We start from the raw sequence: 23211 nt of genomic DNA on the forward strand, positions 1-23211 counted from the left end.
ACTACATCTCTCACTTCACTCGCGGTTTCACTGTCCCTGGCTTGTTGGGCTGTCCGATCCGCCGCTTCATTTCCTTGGAGGCCAATGTGTGAAGGAACCCATAGGAATTGTACAATATGGTTGTTGTTTTGAATGGTAGCTAGTTCTTTTTTAATTAGGAGAGCAATTGGATGCTTTGTGTACAGTTGGTTAATGGTGTGGGTGGAACTGAGGGAATCGGTAATTATAAGAGCATTGGATATATTACTGGAGTTAATATGAACGAGAGATTGATAGATGGCGTATAGCTCGCCAGTATGTATACAGCTTAAGGATGGTAGTTTATACTCAAGTGTACTATTTGGAGTAATGACAGCTGCCCCAACTCCAGTAGATGTTTTAGAAGCGTCTGTATATATATGATAGGATTTAGAAAATTTTGTTAGTTTGTTGAATGTTATAGTTATAATTATTGAATGTTCAGCTCCTGGGATAATTCAGTCGATGTATCCGTGTCATGTTCTTCATCCTCGTAGTTGTCTTTTGTGAGCTGTCTCGTAATTTTTTTGTTAAGCTTTGTACATTTCAATTTTAATGAGCGTTCGGATGTATATGAATGAATTTTGGTTATGAGTTTTTTAAATCCTAGAATGTCTACTGTATATTTATTTACAACGCTGATAACATCTTTTGTTCCATGAGCGTTTTCAAATAAATCAACTGTTTCCTCAAAAGTTAATATCTGCTTTTTGGAATTGAATAATTCTTTAATTGGTTGCATTAGCGTTTCTAATGGTATTGTTGATATTTTTGTTTTTATTCTTTTTTGTTTCTGAGTTGGCTTTGAAAATACATCGTCACTAGCTGATGTCTCAATCGGGGGTGATATTGCTTCAGATACAGTTCGTTTGGAGGATGATTTAGATGTATTTTCTTCGTTGGATACGCTAAATTCTTTTGGTGCTGGATTCTCTTTATTTTCATTAACCGAGCAAGAATTATTGCTTAGACTGGAAGATGAAGGCTGGTTAGTTATGACTATGTGAGGTGAGGGGGCTGATGAGGTGGATATATTTGGTTTAGATATCACTGGCATTGTATTATCTGTAGTTGATGTATCAAGAGGTGTTAGGTTGGTTGTAGATAATATTTTTGTTAGTGGCGTTGAATTATTTGATATGTTTGTAGAAGTGCATGTTGTTGAAGGTGTAATAGCAGTCGTTTCTGTTGAAGTTACTGTACTAGGTTCGTTTCTGTTTGAAAGTGTAGCAGTTGGGACAGCTGTTTCTGAGTGATTTACATTTACTGAGCAACTACTGGAAATATGGCCATGTTGTTTGCAAATGAAACATAAGTTGTCTAATGTCAAAAAAATTCGATTTGTAGTATCTTCATGAGTTATTAAAATGGTATCGGGAATTGGACCTGTGGGTGGAGATACGTAAATATGTCGACGGAAACTGAGTACATGTTTGTATTCAGGATTGTTGGTTCCTATTCGCAAAAATGACATTGATGAAGTTGGTTTTAGCCCTAAGAGCAGTAGTTCGTTTTCTATTACCTTATGCGGGATAGTGGGAGAAACATTGGATATTAGGAGTCTTTCACTTGGAGTAATTAGTCTACGAACTTGAATTTGTGTATTGTTTACAGTGATGAAACCTCTACTGTTTGAAAAAAATTCATCTACGACTTGTTTGGTTGAGAAATAGATACAGATACGATTGTTGGTGATTCTTGATGAAAAAATAATGTATTTTGGACTAACTAAAGCTCCTACCGCTAACAAGTATTCTTCTAATTTAACATCGTTGAGAGAATTAAAAACTACTGCTTGTAGCTTGGATGGATAGATTGTTTCTTTTTGTCTACTAGCTGCAGCAGAGTAAGATAAAGGTTTTTGTGATGTGGATTGCGATAATGATTAATCGCTATTATTAGTGACGTCGAATTCCATTTCTCAACACCATTTGATTTTCCTAAGTACGGACCTGTTCCGCTTCGGATTTTGGTAATTGTATTTAAAGACAAAAAATTGGTGTCGATCAATGACTGGTGTTGTTTATTGACGGTTTTATAAAATTCTTTGGTTACGAAATACTTATTAATAGAAAAATATGTACTCACAGAAAATGTTTTTCTATACACACTTAACTAACACTATTATACTTGATGTTAACGTAGTGTAAGAATACTATGATTGGTTTTTGTAAATTAAATTTACTATTTGTCAGGATCGATCAAAAAGCATGTGTGCTTATTCGATATCAGTGCCCTCTAGATTTAGTAAACGAGCCATTTTAGAAATTAACTCTATAGCTTTTATTAGTTGGTCTTCATTCAATTGTTCTCGTTTAAAGCTAGCATCAAGAAGACTGGCTGCAAAGTGAATCGACTAGAGAACTAGTCTAGCTAGTCAACTTGTTGGGGAATATTATTTAATATTGTGTCTTTTATATACTTAAGTGGATGGGTACGTATTTTCGGCTGCAATGCTATTCAAATGGGGATTTTTTTGGAATCCTGAGAAAACTAATAAGTATTTTTAAAAAGTTTAAACGCAGAATGAAAGATTACGTTATTAGCGAGGGCCGAAAGTCCCTGAGAACTTCTATAATATTTATTTTTTAAGTTACAGGGGTGAAAAACTAAGAGAAAATCTGTTTCAAAATAAACTTTTTATTTATTCTAAGGGACTTTCGGCCCTCGGTCATTTTTGTCTTACAACGCACTCAGTCGAATAGAATATTGTCAGCATATTGTCAGTCAGACACTGACAATCAGTGACAATTCTAAATATTTGACATGGCATCGGGAAAATTTTGAGTTGTTGATTAAATATTATTAGTGTATTTGATAAATAATTGATTTAAGACGTGAACTTAATAAAACGTTATTTATTGTGTATTATTTGTGAAAGATCCAAGCAGAGAATACATCAGGATAATATATTCTGTGATCCAAGTATTTTGTTGTTGAAGATGTTCAAAATTGTAAGCGTTCCATAGTAACAATATATTATTAGAAAATCACTTTAACACTTTTCCTCTTTTCTCGATTGAGTATTAGTTTTTGTTGTACATATAAATTATTACAATCACTGAATACATATTTAGTGAAAAAATTATCACATTTATTAACTGAATTAATAATTTGCAATTATACAAATAACAGTTACACAAGAACATTCAAAAGCCATCTCTTTAAGTTGATCAAGACATTTTCAAGTAGAATGACATTCTAGTAATGTTTACATATCCATACCAGTGTGAATTTTACTACACGTAATTTGCCGTGTAAAGACAGAAAAACTAGGGATAGCCGCAAAATATTTGCGAATTATGTACCCATGGCCTTAAAGACAAAAGGCACTTCTGATAATATAGATATATTGTATTCTACTAAATTTTTCAATTTTGATACGGGATATAGAATTTTTCTAAGATATTGTAACAAATTTTTCCGTATTTTTCCTATTTTCCCTTTTTTTTTTTCGGAAAAGAACAGGTTTGTTTCGGTCAGTTTTCCGAAAATTTTAAATCTCTAGACTGACCATAGGACTAAATGAGCTAAAGGTCAGCAAATGTCTCTACAGCAAAGTCCATCTCAAACAATTAAAATACTTTAAGCATGTTATAAGAACAGGCACAGAAAACATGCAAAGACCTAAACATGGTCTAAGGAAAGGTAGATGATCACGAGGAAGATCCCCAACAAGAAGGATCGGCCAAATTGCAGGAATATGCAAAAAACCTATCTTCTTCTCCATATACCATGTCCATATAATATTTTTGGTGTATTTCTGTATTTCAACCAAAATTGTAAACCAAAATTTTAGTGTTGTTCTGAAGCTATTTTCTTGTGGCATTTTTACAATTTTAACTATTTATAATGGGAAATAAGCCATTTTTTAACTATTTATAATTTTAGTTGAAAAGAGTTTTATTTTGACTTTTTATTTCCACTTCTTATATCGTTCTTAAAATACAAAACAGTCAAAATTAATAAATTAACAGTCAAACAAATAGTAAATAAATTAAAAGCCAAAGTCATATTATATTCATTTAATAATTGAATTAAAATTACTAGTAATGATAAAGAAAATTAGCTTAAAATATTGTTTAATTGTTTCCTTCTGAAAGTTATAGTTCATAAAGTATTTTAAAGATATCTTGTTGAAACGCCATAATACTTTCTTATAAACTATATACCAGATAATAAAACAGGAAATTACTGCACAAAACAATCATAATTTTCTTTGAGATAATAATAGACCAATTTTCCGGATGTATCCAATTTCATGGCTAGAACGAAACTACAGAAAATAACTTATTGATCTGAAAAAAAATGAAGTAATGTTTGTAATGGAATTTTCTAGCATCTAGCTTTTAACAAGGATAGTAAGGATAGCACAAAAATAACAGTTTGCTATTTGCAATGTAGACTGAACAAATGATATTTAACTATCTATACTCTGATATATCGAGCTATTAGTAGAGTCACAAAGTCCAAAAATAAATAGCTTAATATATATTTACTTTTAAAGGCGTAGGCAAAATTTCGTTCCAATGTATTTTAAATTCATTCATTTTTTCCAAATGCTGAGAAAACTAATCAGTATTTTTGAAAAATTTAAAGGCAAAATGAAAGATTACGATATTATCGAGGGCCGAAAGTCCCTTAGAATAACTAAAAAATTTCTTTTCAATGGGATATTTGAAATTAAAAATTACACTAAATTTCCTCTTTATAGTTTCTGTTTATAGTATAGTATGGTTTAGTCACCCCTGTTAAAATAAACATTATAGAAGTTTCCAGGGAATTTTGGCCCTTGGTAAAGTTATTGCAGTTTTTCATTATGCGTTTAAATTTTTCAAAAATAGTTATTAGTTTTATCAGGATTCGAAAAAAATTAATGTGTTTAAAACACATCGGCGCGAAATTTGAGACCTACGCCCTTAACCTTCGGAGTACGGAGATTATTTGACTTACTTAGATTACGATGATGGGTCAAGCGTGACCCATTCTCATTTTATTTATAAGGATGTTTTAAATAGTCAGTATTATTAAGCAGTATCTTTAATTCAACAAAAAACAAACAAAATCGTAAATTATTGTATTTAAATTTTTTAAGATGGCTACTCATGGGCATATACTAGTTCGCTCCGGCGGCCAGATTTTAATATATTACAGAAAACGGGCATAGGTAAATTTGCTCCGGCCATATATTTGAATACAGTGGAACCTCGATAAGTCGGATTAATCGAGACTGCGGCCGATCCGAGTTATCGAAAATCCGGGTTAGCCGGAGAATATGGTAAAAATTAATAAAACATGGTATACTTACATATAAACTCCATTATAATTGCAAAAACATGAAATACATAAAATATGCACAATACATCAAATTACGTACAGTTGTATACAGTATTGTTTATTTCTAGGTAAAAAACTTGGTCAAAGTGAAAAAATGTTTGTTTTGTCTGATGAAAATCGGTTCGGGTTAACCGGATCTCCGGGTTATAAAAACTTGATCAAAGTGAAAAAATGTTTGTTTTGTCTGATGAAAATCGGTTCGGGTTAACCGGATCTCCGGGTTATAGGAGGCCGACTTATCGGGGTTCCACTGAACGTATACCCGTAAACAGAGACGTCTGCGATTTACGTGTACCTACAAACATATTGAAAATATTCTTCGAAATCCGAAGACCGGGTCAGGAGTGACCCGGCATCATAGATGTTACGTAAAGGAAAAACTGTAGTTTGCATGTTCACGAATTATATACGAAAAAATAGATTGAAACAAATAAGGAGAACTTACGATCAATCGGATTTGTAAAAAAATTATTTCATAAAATATTAAGAAATAACTGAATTTCGGGTCACGCTTGACCCAGTCTTCGTACTCCGAAGGTTAAGTACAATTCTAATGTTCTGATAATGGTAGCCAATGTAACAAAAAAGATAAAAACTTCTGTTGGAGTGAAAGCAAAGAGAAAGATATACTCCAACAGAAGTAGAAAAGATAAAGAAAAAGAAACTAATGTGTAACTAAATGGGAACAAAAATGAAAATAAAAATAAAATAGCTTTTCGTTGGAGAAGCTGAAGTAAGAAAATTACTACTTTGCAGAAGTATTATGTAGGGGGGAAATGATAAGATGAATGGAGTAATGAATAAATATGTAATAGGTATATGAAAAGACATAAGCAAACTGAATGGAGTTGGCTAGCAAGAGATGCAAGAGAGCGACTACTTGACACTCAAGGATGGATACGGCCAATTTTGCATGCCTGTCAAAGAACAGTAGAGCAAAAAATCTGGGCAGTAGTGACATAAACTTAAACGTTTTGCACGAATTTGCTAAAGATTATCAACATTTAACCCTTTTATTAGAAAATGAGACGACCAAGGGGATAAAAAAATGTCCACATATATAGTAAAAAAAAATGTGCTTATTTATTAAAACTAGTTTAAAACTACCACTTTTACAAATAAAAAAGAATGTGTGTTTATTTTGTACGCACGTAAGGAGTTATACTTCTAAATATGATTTCAATGAAATAAATATACTTTCGGACAGTTTATTTGTATTTTATTTAAAGATTAAATTAATTTTTACTTACTACTTTCCAAAAAATGTTATTAAAACAATACCAAAAATTAAAAAAAGATTAGAAAAACCAGGATTTGAACCGGGGACCTCTTGATCTCCAGCCCAACGCTCTACCACTGAGCTATACCCTTTTGTTTATACGGGCTACAATATTTCTCAGATATAGTGACAAACATACGAAGATAAAATACCTACTTTAAATATTACTTATTATCTTATTCTCGAGGTAGACAAGTCCAAATACACAAAAATTATAATAATAGTTATTTATGATATAAATGTTAAAAGCACAATTTTAAGGCACGTATGTGAAAGATTCGCTTCGCTCATTCTGCAATTCACATGAGAGCCTTAAAAATGTACTTTTTAACACCTATATCATACAATATTTTTTCTACAAACGTCTTATATATCAACAATTATAATTTATTCATTCTCAGTTACAGGACAATACCTACAAAAACTTTTACTTGAACTTGACTGACATTCCATTTTTATATTTTTCTTGACATTACATCAAAAGTGCCTATACTGTCAATACGTAAATCATAACAACTATAGAATAATATCTAATTTTATTTTTGTATATTCTAACAAATTTTAATAGTTTTTTTCTACAAACGTGTTAAAAATGCAACAATACAGTTTAAATTAAATTTTAAAAAACCTTTTAAACCACCTTTTCCAAATTGCGCAAAATGTATTATTAATATTAATGTTAATAAATGAAATATAAATATTTTGACGTTTCACAATTTGACAATTCACTTTTAACTGCAGTGCCTTAAAAATTTTAAAGCACTGGTGCTTTAAAGTAGCATTTTTAACGCTCCTATGGAGTGCTATAAATTGCATTTTTAACACGTCTGTAGAAAAATATATTTAAAAACATTAATATATCCTTTCCACACCTCCTCTGGACTGATACATACATAAATTAAAACATTTAGTAACGAACTCCATACTCTCTGTGTACGCATGCGCGCAGATTAATAAAATTTCGCCCTTAATCGCGCCTAAAGAAGTATAACTTCAAAAAGTATTCCTAGGCGTTAATGGAACAGTCAAAAAGATAAAAATTCATAATTTACGCGGAGTCTTCACTAGTCTTCAGCTTGGCATTGGCGTCATCGCAAGATAAACAAACATTTTAATTTTTGCTGTACTCATCGCATTACTTCCGGCATTTTAAACAAACTATGGTTGTTTTTCAAACATTGTTATGTTGTTTGAAATGATGAAAGCACGGGACATAGAAGCCGGAAAGATAGGCCTTAATATAAATTACATCAAGACCAAAATCATACCAAATACAGATGAGGACATCACATTGAGGATCGCACAGGATGAAATAGAACAAGTTCACGATTATATATATCTGGGTCAAATTATAAAACTTAACAAGGAAAACCAAACAGCAGAGATCAAAAAACGAGTTAGACTGGCATAGGCGGCATTTGGCAAACTAAGCTACATCCTTAAAAACTAAAGATATCCACAACATCTTAAGACTAAGGTATACAAGATGATTTGTAGAAAGATGGCGTACTGTGAGTAGTACACGTGTGAGTCGTGCTCTGATATTACTATAACAAATAAGTCTTTTTAATTGTAGTAATTAGTGCAGAAGTTTGATTGTGAACACAATATGCCTAGTACTAGAGGAAATTCAAGTGGTAGTCAATCCACAGTGAAAGAAAATCAACATAACCTAAACGATCGGATTGCGAAGCTGGAAACTTTTTTAAAAGAAGGTTTAAGTAATATTAAAAGCCAAATTTCCCCTGCAGCACCATCGGAGATTGAATCATCCCTATTATCAGGCACGATAAATGATTTTGAAACCAAGTTTCTTGCTGAAATAAATTTGGTTAAATCAGAATTAACAAAATTGCAGAGCTTAATTGATAATCAGCAAAAAGATATCGAAATTATAAAGAAGGACAAACGATCCAAAATTCTTGTTCTAAACGGCATTGAAGAGAAAGAAAAAGAAGATATATATGATGTCGTCGTTAAACTCATACAACAAAAATTTAAAATTCCCATTAACACTAATAACATCGATAACTGTTATCGGATGGGTAAAAAACGCCCACATAATAAGAAGCCTCGGCCAGTGGCCCTAAAGTTTGTAAACAAATGGATGAAAACTCAAGTGTTTGGTGCTAAAAAAGGTTTAAAGGGTAGTGGTATAGTTATAAGTGAAATGCTGTCACAGGAAAATCGGGAGTTGTATTTGAAAGTTAAAGAATCTGTTGGTGCAAGAAATTGCTGGACTTTTGAAGGTAACATATATACTTTGGTGAATAATACAAAAACACTTATTAAAACAATATCTGACTTAGGTAATTTAATATAGTGTGGCATTCAACTATTTTGTTATTTTATTTTGTTGTTTATTTATTTAATCACAATCTGCTAAAAATTCGCATATTAATTTATGAACTTAATTTAGCTGTCAAAAATTTAAATTTTATTTATTGTTATTATATTCAAAGGACTTTCTTCTTCTGTTTTTATACAATGGGTTTAGGGCGCGGTTTACACTTTTCACGTGCATTTTGCATATTTTTAAATATATACTATATTATTATAATACATAAATATAAAACTATATATTATCTTTAAAGTTTTACCGTTGTAGGTACAGATTACAGATAATTCTGTTAATAATATTTTGATTTGTCACACTTTACAATACGTAAGTACCTAATAACTAATAAACTATGCTAAAACTATTAAAGTGTGGTCTTATAAATGCCCGTTCATTGGTGGCTCACTTTGATGAAGTAAGGGCTGTTATATTACATGAGAACTTTGACATACTTGCAATTACCGAATCATGGCTTAAAAGTACAGACGTAAATATTAATATTCCTGGATATTTTTTCGAAAGAGTTGATCGTGGCAGTGATGTTATGGGTGGAGGTGTTGGTATTTATATAAAAACTAATATTAATTATACAGTCATTCCCAGTAGTACTAAAATAGAACAGATTTGGTTAAAAATTTCTTTTAATTCAAAAACTTGTGCTATTGGTGTATTTTATAATCCCAACGAGAAATATTACAGATATTTTTTAGATAGTTTTGAAGAAATAGTGTCTCTGATCCAACCTTCAGTTGATTTTGTTGTGTGTCTGGGTGATTTTAATGTAGACCTTTTAAACATAAATAGTTCAGCATGTGACATGGTCATTAATACGTTGGAGGGACTTGGATTGAAGCAGCTTATAAATCAAGCAACTCGCATTACGGAATCTACGGCAACGCTGTTAGATTATCTAATCACATCCGATGATAATATGGTAACAGACCATGAAGTCCAGCATATTCCCCAAATTAGTGATCATGAGATGATTTTATTCAATATTAATATTAAAATAGAGTTAAAACAACCTAAATTTGTGACATGTCGAAATTTCAAAAATTTGGATTACGAAAAATTTAATACTGATTTACAGTCTATACCTTGGAAAAATATATTTGATTTGGATAATATCGAAAGTAAAGTAGATTTTTTAACAAATAATATCACTACTCTTTTAGACTTGCATGTGCCTTTACGTTCATATAGAATTACCAAACCATATGCTCCTTGGCTAACAGATGGAATCTTGGCTATGATGACTGATAGGGAAAAAGCACTTAAAACTTTTCAACTAACTAAGGTGAAAAGGGACTGGCAACGCTATAAACAATTACGTAATTTAGTTACTCTTACAATTAAAAAAGAAAAAAAAGCATATGTAAATAATAAATTAAAGGATCAGTCCCCAAAGGAGATGTGGTCTAGTTTGAATTCAATCGTAAGGCATAAAAATCAAAACCGTAGCACAGATTTAACTCACAAATGGAATGTGAATGAAATAAATGAATATTTTTTAAACTCTATTCCCAAATTGACCCCCGATCACGAAACTGCTCTTTTTTATAATCAGAATATTAAAAACTCTGTAAATTCTATGTTGCACTTTCATGCTGTATCTGAAGTTGATGTACTAAATGTTTTAAAGACTATTAAAACTAAAGCTATTGGACATGATGGCATAAATATACTAACCTTAAATTTATGTATACCATTTCTGTTGCCATATATAACTCATATTATTAATTATTGCTTAATATACTCGGTTTTTCCTGACAGTTGGAAAAAGTCATTTGTTACTCCATTACCCAAAACAAATAATCCGGAAACATTACAGCAGTTACGACCAATAAGTATTTTGCCAACTTTGTCAAAAATTTTGGAAAAAATTATAAATTTACAACTATTATCTCATTTAAATAAAAATGCCATTGTACCTTCGACACAATCTGGGTTTAAAACGGGACATAGTTGTACTTCTGCGTTACTAAAGATTACAGATGACATCATTACTGCCATTGACCAGGGAAAATTAACAATATTATTTCTATTCGACTACTCGAAGGCTTTCGATACGTTAAACCATAGTTTACTTTTCTCAATACTAGCATATAGTGGTTTGGGTAACAAAGCCATAGATCTTTTTAAGTCTTACCTTTATAACAGATCTCAAGCAGTTAAATGTAATGAAAATATATCGAGTTTTTTACCTGTAACAACAGGTGTACCGCAAGGTTCTATTTTAGGCCCTATTCTTTTTTCCGTTTATACTTCTAATTTTTCAAATGCTTTCGTATCCTGTTCGCAGCATTACTACGCTGATGACACACAGTTTTATATATATCTTTTTACCCATCTGAGGCTCAACAGGTTACAAGTGCAATAAACTTTGACTTAAGCAATCTTCAAACTTTTTCTACAAATCATTGCCTACATTTGAATGCATCCAAAACCAATGCCATTATTTTTGGAAATAAAGTAAATGCACAACTTTTTGAACAGAATTTATCTTCTAGTATATCATTAAATGGGCATAATATTACATTTAATAATAAAGTTAAAAACTTGGGAGTTTGGTTGGACCAAAAACTGAGATTTACTCATCATATTAGTGTATGTTTACAAAGGGCATATGTGGCTTTAAAGCTTATATTTAAATCTAGATATGTTTTGAACAGGTCAATTAAGTTAATGTTATGTGATACACTAGTTTTATCAAAATTAAACTACTGTGACATTGTATATAACACTTGTCTTGATTACTTTGATGCCAACAGAATACAAAAATTACAAAATTCATGTCTTAGACTAATTTATGGTATTCGGAAGCATCAGCCAATTAGGCATACTCTTAATACATCTAAATGGCTTAATATGAAAAATCGTAGAGAGATGCACGCAGTTATGTTTTATGTCAAATTGCTCAAAGAAAAATCTCCTCCATATCTTTATTATAAAATTAGATATAGAACAGACATACACACACTTAATTTAAGACATAAACATGCATTGTCATTGCCCAGACATAACACACAATTGTTTAAAAGAAGCTTTTCCTATAATATTGCTTGCTGTATCAATGATTTACCCTTCGATCATCGGCAAATATCCACAAACAAACTTAAAAGGGCACTATTCGACCACTACTTTTCTACACAATCTTAGTTTTCTCATGGTGAATACTCTTACATTTTATTTGTAATGTTTGGTACTTTATTAGGTAAGTTGTAAAGTTGTGTAGATATTATAATTTTAAATTTTTTTATGTTTTTATAGTGATACCTATTTGTAATTTGAATCTTCAAGTTTTGTTCTGTACACCATCTACAACTTTTAGGGGTTAGGTGGAAGAGCAGACGTACGTTGACTGCTAAAGCTTCTCTGTAAAAATATATTGTTAAAAGTAACATACGAACTGAATCTCGCCCCAAATTTATTTTCTGTTATTTTTGTATCTTTTTTTTTTTGGAAGATATTAATAAAGACATTTATTATTATTATTATTATTATTACAATCAATGCGTACTCCCTGTTCTCACTTACGGTTCCAAAACGTGGACGTTTACAAAAGCAAACATGGACAAGATCATAAAAACGCAAAGAGCAATGAAAAGGCAAATGTTGCACATAAGACTAGTGGATAAAAGGAGAAACTAGTGGATAAGAGAGAAACCCAAAGTTGGGGATGTTAGACAAGAAGTGGCAAAATTGAAATGGAGATTTGCCGGACACAATATCTATAACACAAAAAGAAGACCGATGGAATAAAATTCCTATAAATTGAAGACCGTGGGAATATAAACGAAGCAGAGGAAGACCACAAATGATATGGGCAGATGATGTCAAGAACACGTGGGCTCTAGGTGGATAACTGTAGGGACAGACAGAGAAGAATTTAAAAGGATTGGGGAGGCCTATGTCCAAAGATGGACCGAAGAAGGCTAATTAGATAGATTAGAGATGGTTGTTTTTGCCAACTTATTGGTCTTTTCTCTTTTAGATTTTGCTAATTTGCAACATGAATGGTATCGCCCTTTCCCTGTTGGGATGATGTTGAAGAGCAGTTTGCGTTCGAGTATATTTTCTATGGCATGCAGTATAAAAGAGGTAGCCTTAAGGCAAGTCCTAATTCTTGCAGAAACAAACGACGACGATTGCTCTTATTTTCATTCCAATTTGGAAAATTGAGAATAAATAGAGAGTACGCATTGATGGCTGCAATATTCAACCAAGTGAAGAAAACTGAGAGGGTCGATCAAGACGGTCCAGTTAGCTGAGGCGCAGTCGATCGACAAGTTTAGTGGATTTGCGATTTGCGATCGCTGGTTCGTGCCTCAGCTATGTCATGAAATTAATAAAAGGCCAACGCCGTAGTATAAAACGCAATAGAGTCTACGGCTTGGTCTGGAATATACTGGCGTCTAATCGGCCTATGGAGGAGCGGTACGGCAAGGGATAAGGGCTTGCGGCTTGGTGATACTCCTCCATAGATCCCTACCGAAGGGCGTTGACGCCTAAGAACGATGTAATAACATATAAGAAAACTGAGAGTGGCCATCTTCGCGTCGATAACTTCGACGTATATTTTGTCGAATCTTATTAATCCTAAATTTCGACGTAACTGTTTACTCGTATTTACGATGTTATCAGTCGTAAACTACTGTACAGTCTAGATAAGTGGCAGTTCCGTAATGGATTAAGGGGGTATTTATTGTCCAAGGTAAAATTTTTATAAAAGTCAGAATTTAATTACACAAATACCAATTATGGTATCTAATAGACCACTAGTGCGCCGGCAACTACTAATTGATTGACATTTTTAGCAAAAAAGGTATTTGCAAAATTAGATGTAATGCAATGTTGAAGATACTTTTTACCCACCTTATCCTTTTAGGGTTAAACTAATAAACTTACATACAATTAGCAAAATTGATATTATTTTATTTTTAAGTTGCACGGGTATATTTATCATTTTGGAAAGAGAGTAATAGGTACATGTAATTGTTGCACTTTTTTTTCTTTTTTTTTTTTATTAATGGCTTTGACGTAGCCAATAAGCCAGACTATTTGTTTTTTTGTATGGTATTACAATAACAATTTTAAGTTAATATCTAAGCCTACTTATTATCTAAATTTACAGGGTGTTATAATATATTAATGAATACATTTTTCAATTTTGTGTGATATTTTTACAATTTTTAATTTTATTATCTAAGCCTATTTAAAATTTAAATTTACAGGATGTTACATATTCGTAAAGACATTTTAACGTCTGCTTATTTTTTGGAAAAAGAATTTCGTTTAAATTGACAGGTAAAGGACAATTTAGATCAATTAACTTTTCATACATCACTTTAATATTTTGTCTGTACTGTCCACACTCCAATATTAGGTGCGGTAGATCTCCCATTCCACCACAGGCGCAATATGGGTTATCACTGATACCTATGCTGTGTTTGTATGCTGGGGTTAGTGCGTGATTTGACCTCATTCTGTTTATTGTTTTTATAAATAGCCTATTTGATTCTTGTTTAAACCATCTCTCATTGGGAATTAGTGGTTGGCAATTTCTAAAATTTTTTCCCGTTGTACTTTGGTTATATACACGTTGCCAATTTTGTTTGCAATGGTTTTTACTGATATTATCAATATCGGTTACTGGTAGAAGTATGTTGTTTATGTTTCGTTTGGTTAAAGCTGCAGATTTAGCTAATTTGTCGACTTCTTCATTTCCAAATATTCCAGAATGTCCTTTAACCCAACAAATAATAATTGAACTGCCCGAGGAAGTAATATCATAATATAGACTCTTAATTTCTATCTCAATGTGGTTTAGACTTTTTGTCGATAGAAGTGAGTTTGTCCACAATACTTCTACAGTCCATACCAACAGAGGCTATATATTTTAGCGCAAGTAATAAAGCTGATAATTCGGCAGTATATACTGAAGCTTCATTAGGCAATCGGCATGATTCTTTGTATTCAGAATTCCAGTGATATATTGCACTTCCGGTTCTATTTTTAATTTTTGAGCCGTCAGTAAAAATATATTGAAACATAGGCCACTTGTCTTTAATTATTTTGTTGATAATACTGCCTGGAAGGTTTGAATCCATTGTTGCACTTAAAAGTAAGAGCTACATATAATTTTCAATACAAGAATGATAAAAAAATGGTTAACAGATTTAAGAACATTTCTAGACAAACAGATGAATAACATCAGCACCAACTATTTTTAGAAGAGAAGTAGTAGGTAAAACAAAACAAAGAGTTAATGAATAAAATCAACAGAAGTTGGAATAAATAATTATTTGAAGAAAAATAACAGGCATATAAATAAACAACACACTCGAATTTTGATATGACCAAAACACACCTTGCTACCATAGGCGTAACCAGGGGGGTTTTGGGGGTTATAACCCCCCATTGGAATGGACTTAGCTCTATACGCTTAACACCATACCCCTCAGAGACCTTCCAGTAATTGTAACCCCCCTTTCCAGTAGTTGTAACCCCCCTTTCCAGTAGTTGTAACCCCCCCTTTCCAGTAGTTGTAACCCCCCTTAGGATCATCCTGGTTACGCCTATGCTTGTTACATTGCCAATTTCATCAGTATGTGGTATTTTAGCGCATAATTAATATTAGGCGAGCGGCAGCAACCCCTAAAATTATGTTATACCGACCACGAAAATTAATTTTAAGATAAATTACCAATTTTTGTCATTTTCGAGGTCGCTGAATCTAAATATGAAGTTTATTTTTATCTAGAATTGGTGGAACATGTTCGAAAGTCAAATTTTACGCAAAAATGAGAAAAATCAATTTTGATGATTTTTCAACTTTACCTCGCTGTATCTTTGCTCGTTCTGTGAATATTTCCTCTTGAAAATTTTACTGTGTCATCTTTGAAGTATTTAGACAACAACGAGCTTTATACAAAAATGTTTATATAAATTAAAAGAGGACTCGGTAATTTTTAAACATTTTGTCGTCAGATTTCGTTAGTTTTATGTTTACTTAAAACAGTTAAGTGGCAAACTTTTTAGCATATATACTTTTAACCAAGACAGCAACAAAATATGATTCATGAAGAAGTTTTCTGGAAAATTTTAAATCAAAATATGCAATAGAATATACCTAAGTACAATAATTGCATCAATTGTAGGGTACGGTTCAAGTGTATGGGCACATAGATTAATAAATAAAAAAAATGCAGAAAAATTAAATAGAGCTCAGAGAAGATTTCTTGTAAGAATGACGGGAGCATTTGGAACAACTGCAACACAGGACAGGCACTCACAGTTTTAACTGGAGTAATGCCAATGCATTTAGAAACACAAAAAAGAGCATGTAATTATTGGCTAAAAAAAGATAAATATGAAAAAATAATACAAATAATAGGATTAGATATAAGAAATAAAAGAGAATTAAAAGAAATAATAAATAGAAAAAGACAAAATGAATGGGAAAATTCAACAAAATCTAGACGTTTATACAATTTTATACCAATATTAGAAAACATTCCAAATTATTTTAATCCAAAACAAGGTTTAGTACACTTTTTAACAGGACATGGACCGTACCCAACATATTTGGAAAGATTTAACTTAAAACATGATGCATATTGTGAATGTGGAGAACTAGGTACACCAGAACATATAGTGTTACATTGTGAAAATACTATAGAAAATGAAGAACATAGAGAAATGAGAAGAAGATTAGAAAGAATTGAAATAAGAGATATATTACAAAATGAAGAATATTTTGGAATATTAAACAATCTAACAGAAATAATATCTAAAAAACAACAAGAAATTTATAATAATAGAAGAAGACAACAAATAATCCAACCCTGACGAAGTTGAGTAAGATAAAGTTAAAATAAATAAAATAAAATATAAATTCAAAAATAGATATTCACAATTATAATAATAATATTCAATATAAAATAAATAAATAAAAATAATAATTCAATAATCATTCAATTAAAAAAAAACTACCAACTCTCTTCTGAAAATAGAGGGATTGTCTTTATAACTTAGAAGGGAGTTGATAGTACCAAAAATATTTTAACAAATATATATTGTTTCTTTAAAGTTAAATGTAATTAATAGATTATGGCAAATTATTAATTGTAAAAATAGATTTAGTAGTTTAGTAAAAAATGTAAAAATATAGAAAAAAATATCTGTAATCCCATCAGGAAAAAAACGACATGGATTAGTCACTAGAGGCCAGGTCATATGTATGAACAATAAATAAATAAAAAAAAATATGCAATAGAAAAAAAGTTTCTTTATAAACGAGCGGCACACCACAAAAACGCTTATTTCTCGAGATACTGAGTGGTGTGATGACCACGGTGTGGTGAATGGCTAATTTTGGTCATACTTTATATTTTTGCTGGTGGTGAAAACTAAAGTTTGGTTTATTTTGAATTTTACGTGGGGGAACAGTAGCAAAATCTCAATTTTACCCTAAAAATGAAAAAAATGAAATCACATTTTTAGCGTTTAATAACTCCGTTTCATTTTAATATTTTTTTTTCTAAAATTTTTATAGTATATACCTCTTACTTTTATGAAGACAATAGTAACTGTTTCAATCTTTCTGTCTCATTATAATAAAAATTATGAATTGTTTAAAGTGAAAGGTGCACATTCCTGAATTTCAAAGTTTAATCGCAAAAGTTAAGTGGCAAAATTTGAAATTTAGCTTTTTAATCAAGTTTATGTTAAAATATAGGGTAAAAAGAATAAAATGTTTTATAGAAAAAAAAATAATGCAACTTTTAATTTTAAGGAAAACATGATTTCATTTTTTTATTTTTAGGGTAAAATGGCGATTTTGACAATGTTTCTCCACCTAAAATTCAATATAAACCTTATTTTCGTTTTCAGCACCATCAAAAACATAAAGTAAGACCAAAATTATCCATTGACCACACTGCACTGTGGTCAGTATCTCGAAAAATAAGCGTTTTTTTGGAAGAGTGCCATTCGTATATAAAGTCATATAACTTTTTTCTTATTACATATTTTGACTTGAAATTTTCCATAAAACTTCTTCATGAATTATATTTTATTGCTGTGTTAGTTAAAATTATAAACTAAAAAGTTTGTCACTCAACTTTTTTAAGTAAACATGAAACTAACGAAATCTGACGACAAAAGGTTTAAAAATTAACAACCCCTCTTTTAATCCCTCTAAACATTCTGGATAAATCTCGTTATAATTTAAATACTCGAAGGATGATACAATAAAATTTTCAAAAGGAAATATTTACTGCGACCAAAGATACAGCGAAGTAAATATGAAAAATTAACAAAATTTATTTTTCGCATTCTTGAATAAAATTTGATTTTTGAACATGTTTCACCAATTCTAGATAAAAATAAACTTCATATTCGGATTCACCGACATCGAAAATATAAAGAATGACTAAAATTTGCCATTCACCTATCATGGTAGCTTTTTCGATTTCTAAGCCTCAAATTAGGGGTGTGCCGATCGCCTATATTATTTGCCATCATAATTCATGTAAATTTGTGTTTGCGCTAATTTATCACATTAATATACCAACCCTATGGAATAGATAACTGAATTCCATAGTTTCTAAAATATGCAGAATATCCGATAATGTTTGTCGTACACCATCCCTTAATAATTAGCAGGGTAGAACTTTGGAGAGGGTTAGGGAATCAATGACGGTAAGCGAAGGTCTGGAACATTTTTTTGGGTTCAAGATTGGAGCGCGCTGTGTGAAAGGAATGTATATGTTGCGGTTGTCTACTAATAGGATTTATGTTATACATCGGGTTAGGCAAAAGGGTTTCCCCATGGATATTAATGAAAAATTTGTTCTATTTAGTAATATGTTACATAATGGTTTGTGTAAAAGTTATAATTCAGGTGGTTAAACACAAAATATGGCGAAGACATAAATATACATAAATACAGTGGAACCTCGATAAATCGGCCCCCGATAACCCGGAAGTCCGGCTAACCCGGACCGATTTTCATCGGACAAACATTTCAACAATAAAAATGTATGTATTATGTTAAAACATTTTATCTGCAGCCGCTTCTGGAATGTCTTAAAAATATCGAATTTCATTGATAAAACTTTCCTTCAATCATAATATAATATTTGAGAGATAATGGGTATCTGTGTAATTTGAACTATATGATAGTAAAAATGACTCATGCACACGGCGGCGGCAGAGCGACATTCATTATCGCAAACAACAGGCACCTGTTATTCCTTTATTTATTTTCAACTGTCTTTTAAAAAATTGTTTTTTAAACAATGGTCTTTTAAACAATGAAAGAGTCACTGTTCTTAAATTACATAAGCAGACCAGACGAAATTATTGACACAACCAAACTGACTGAGTTTTTTTACCTAGAAATTAATAATACTCTATATTGTCTATACTAAACTCTATACAACCATAGGTAACTGTGCATATATATTTCGTACCGTATTTTATTAATTTTTACCATGCTCTCCGGCTAACTCGGATTTTCGATAACCCGGATCGGCCGCGGTCCCGATTAATCCGAGTTATCGAGGTTCCACTGTATACATAAATATATTTGGTGTAAAAAATATTTGAAATTTACCCTCCTATTGCTTATGCAGCAGAAGTTTGGTTTTAATAAACTTAATTTCAAAAATTTAAAACAATACAGACGAGAGTAAAAATTTTTATATTGCAAAATATTGGCCCAAATAAGTATGAAATATTGTTTTATATTATTTAATGTAATCTACTCTCATATAAGACAGGAGATTCCTCATATAATTTAAAGACATTTTAACAAAATTCATCTAGTCCGAAAATGCTTCCTAAGGGAGCTAGAGCTCTTTGAAAATGGCGTCTTTAGTCAGTTTATCTTAAATACCTCCAGAACGCTTATATTTAGAGGAAAAAAAATTGATACGCATATTTATCTTCCAGAGATAAACCGATTTCATCCATTGTGAATTTCTAGTACAGGTCATAGGCGTCCGTTTTGGGTAGGGCAACGGTTATTTTATCGCATAACTTTTTTGTCTTTAACTTTCAAGCATTGTTGATACTGGATTATTAAATTCTGAGGTATTCTAGTACTAAAAGGTACTCTTGACTTAAGTCGATAGAACATACTGTTTTCTAGAAAAATCGATTTGAAAATTTTTCGTTTTTGAATTTGAAAAAAAATTGAAAAATTTTTCAAAAAAAAACGGTGTATTTTACCAACTTAAAGCAAGAGTAATTTTTAGTACTAGAATACCTCATAATTTATTAATCTAACGTCAAAAATTCTTAAAAATTAAAGACAAAAAATTATGCTATAAAATAACCGTTGACCTACCCAAGACGGACGCATATGACCAGAACTAGAAATTTGGAATTAATGAAATCGATTCTCATCTCTGGAATATAAATAAATAAACGTACCAGTTTTCGTTTTTCTAAATTTGTTTTTTTTTTAATTTGTTTGAAAATTCAAAAAACGAAAAATTTTCAAATTATTTTTTGTAGAAAACGGTATGTCCTACCGACTTAAAGCAAAAAAGTTAAAGACATAAAATTTATGCGATAAAATAACTATTGCCCTACCCAAAACGGACGCCTACGACCGGTACTAGAAATTTACAATAAATGTAATAGATTTATCTCTGGAAGATAAATATGCGTACCAATTTTCATTTTTTTAAATAAAAGCGGTCTGGAGTTATTTAAGAACAACTAATTATAAGACGCCATCTTCAAAGAACTTTAGCTCCATTAGGAAGCATTTTCGGACTAGATGAATTGGGTTAAAATGTTTTTAATTCATCTGAGGAATCTCCTGTCTTCGTTTGTCGGTAGAGTTTCTGGACACCCTGTATAAAATTCAAAATACTACTTCCCATCACAATACATTAAGTTAGTTTCATAGGAAAATACATGGCCAAAACTTTCCAACCTCTCCCGAAAATGCTTCATACTTCGTCAAAAGTTCTTGTTATTTCATCGCACTTCTTAAACATTTCCCTATTTCATCCTTAGATATAGAAGAAACCCCCAAATTCAGGAAACTAAATACAGTATCTAGCAAGAACATTTATCCCTCATTAAACATTGTATATCCAAAACCTATTGTATCTTTCAAAATCTGTCATAATCTTTTATAGACAAATAAATATTGCTCCGATGGGCTTCAACCTCTCCCCGGTAATTGCTCTCCCCTAAATTGGAGACGTCTCCAACCTCTCTTTATGGAAGACTTCGAGGCCCAAACACTATCCACATCAATTCTCAAACCACATGTTGGCTACAATTGGCGAGGCATTCCCATTTGGCCTCATAGCAAGGTTGCTTTGTTATCTTTACAAACCCATCTAAATGGTATACACCCTAGTGTTCAGTTCACGTTGGAGATGAAAGCTGATTCATTCCTACCCATTCACAAATTATCAGTCACTAATATCTATGTCTCCAGTCAATACGCCTTTGCGAACCCTCTTGTTTAAAATAAGCCCTCATCCAAAATGATAACTTCGAAAATCACATCAACAGGATTCTACATATCTACACAATCTACAGGCTTTAATCTCACGCTCAATTTCAAATTAAAGCCTTAGATCATTATCATACGAAAGCTTTTTTTCCTTACATCAAAGGTGTCACTGACAAAACCAACAGAATTCTAAAATCAAGAGGTGTGCGTACAAAGTACACACACATTCTTTTTTTTTTTGTAATAATATTAAACTTAGACACTTCTTCTTCTTCTTCTGGTTCCTATCTGTTTCGGATGTTTGAAATCATATTGGCAATCATAACCATGCTCGCTGCGACTCGAAACAGTTTCATTGAGGTTTTCTTAAACCATGTTCTCAAATTCCGCAGCAATGATATTCTCCTTCTACCGGGTCCATGCTTACCTTTGACTTTACCTTGCAATATGAACTGCAGCAGGGAGTAACGGTGCTGATTTCTCATAACGTGTCCCAGATACTGCAATTTTATGCGTTTGATGGTAAACAAAATATCCGGTTCCTTTTTCATTCTTACTAGGACTTTCTTATTCGTGATCCTTGATTAGACACTTAGGTCCGTAATTTTTAAGACACTTCTATTTCAGAACATCCTTTTCGTTTTATATCCTTTTAATTTCCTCTTCTCAACAGTAAACATTACCCCAACAGCAATGCCGTTAATTTCCAAATTAAATTGTAAATTCTGAATCGGTGAACAAACATAATTTATTAAAGAGTTGCGACATTTTTAGTACTCTCCATTTTTGTGTAGCAGCGTTTACCCATTCAATATTCAAAATGCCCTTTTTCGACTTCTCGACATATTTTTAATTCTCTTAAATGTCTCCCTTCCGTTGTAAAAATCTTTGCCTTTGAATTTCTTCCAGATGTTCATTATACTGATATTGAAGTCCTAAATTAAAAACGATATTGATCAAGCGTACAAACGAAAAAAGAAAAGTTAAAAAGGCCTTTTTGTTTGATAATGAAGTAGGATTAGAGGCGGGTTAGATATTAAGGAATGTTTTTAAAGTTCTTGCTTTACGCTTGAAAATTTATCTGTAATATTTTTAATACAGAATGATTAACACAGAAATGGAGAAAAGTTTTACCTTCAACATAATTAATTAGTTACAACACTGGACAACAATAAAGGTATAAAGTTTTCTACCAAAAGTTTTATCGACTGATTTTTGTAGATACTAAGCTTAATATAGATTTTAAGCTGGATACACATATACGAGTCGAACTGTTTGCGAACTGCTCGCGCACAGCTCCTTGAAAATATGTTTACAGCGAACTCATCGTAAACTCATCACCATCCATGGAAAGCGACGAACCAACTTGTGCGACGTTTAATGTAAATGATTCATTTAATTTGTAATTTTGTTTCAAAGTCACGTTGTAAATGTAAATAAAGACAGCAATTATTTATTTACCAACTATAAAATAAAAATTGATTACATTGTGTTTCTCACGTCTGTTATCTCTAGGAACACATCTAGTATGGTATAACTAGATCCAAACCCAGACATCCAAAGTGAAAGTTATTTTCCAACACCAAATTGTTCTATATAGTCCATATATTGTTCAGAAAAAAGTCACACCTTTTTGAGCGTCGGGTTTGGGGGGGGGTGAGGGGGGAGAAATCGGTAAATTCATAGTTTTTTAAGTTTTTCGTCAATATTTCTAAACTATGCGGTTTAGCATGAACAAACTTCTATACAAAA

At 31.6% G+C, this 23211-nt stretch overlaps 2 protein-coding genes across 2 annotated transcripts in view; one reads left to right on the forward strand and one right to left on the reverse strand.

The window, feature by feature from the left end:
- The window catches only part of LOC114340380 (uncharacterized), a 1055195-nt gene that overhangs the window by 584304 nt on the left and 447680 nt on the right, over positions 1-23211 (reverse strand). The gene's annotated exons all lie outside the window — the stretch shown is intronic.
- Positions 8244-8957, forward strand: LOC126881752 (uncharacterized). The gene has a single exon (XM_050646223.1). It carries the CDS (start codon positions 8244-8246, stop codon positions 8955-8957), a length of 714 nt encoding a protein of 237 aa, XP_050502180.1.

Source organism: Diabrotica virgifera, chromosome 3 (genome assembly GCF_917563875.1).
Source record: "Diabrotica virgifera virgifera chromosome 3, PGI_DIABVI_V3a".
Taxonomy (NCBI): Eukaryota; Metazoa; Arthropoda; class Insecta; order Coleoptera; family Chrysomelidae; genus Diabrotica; species Diabrotica virgifera.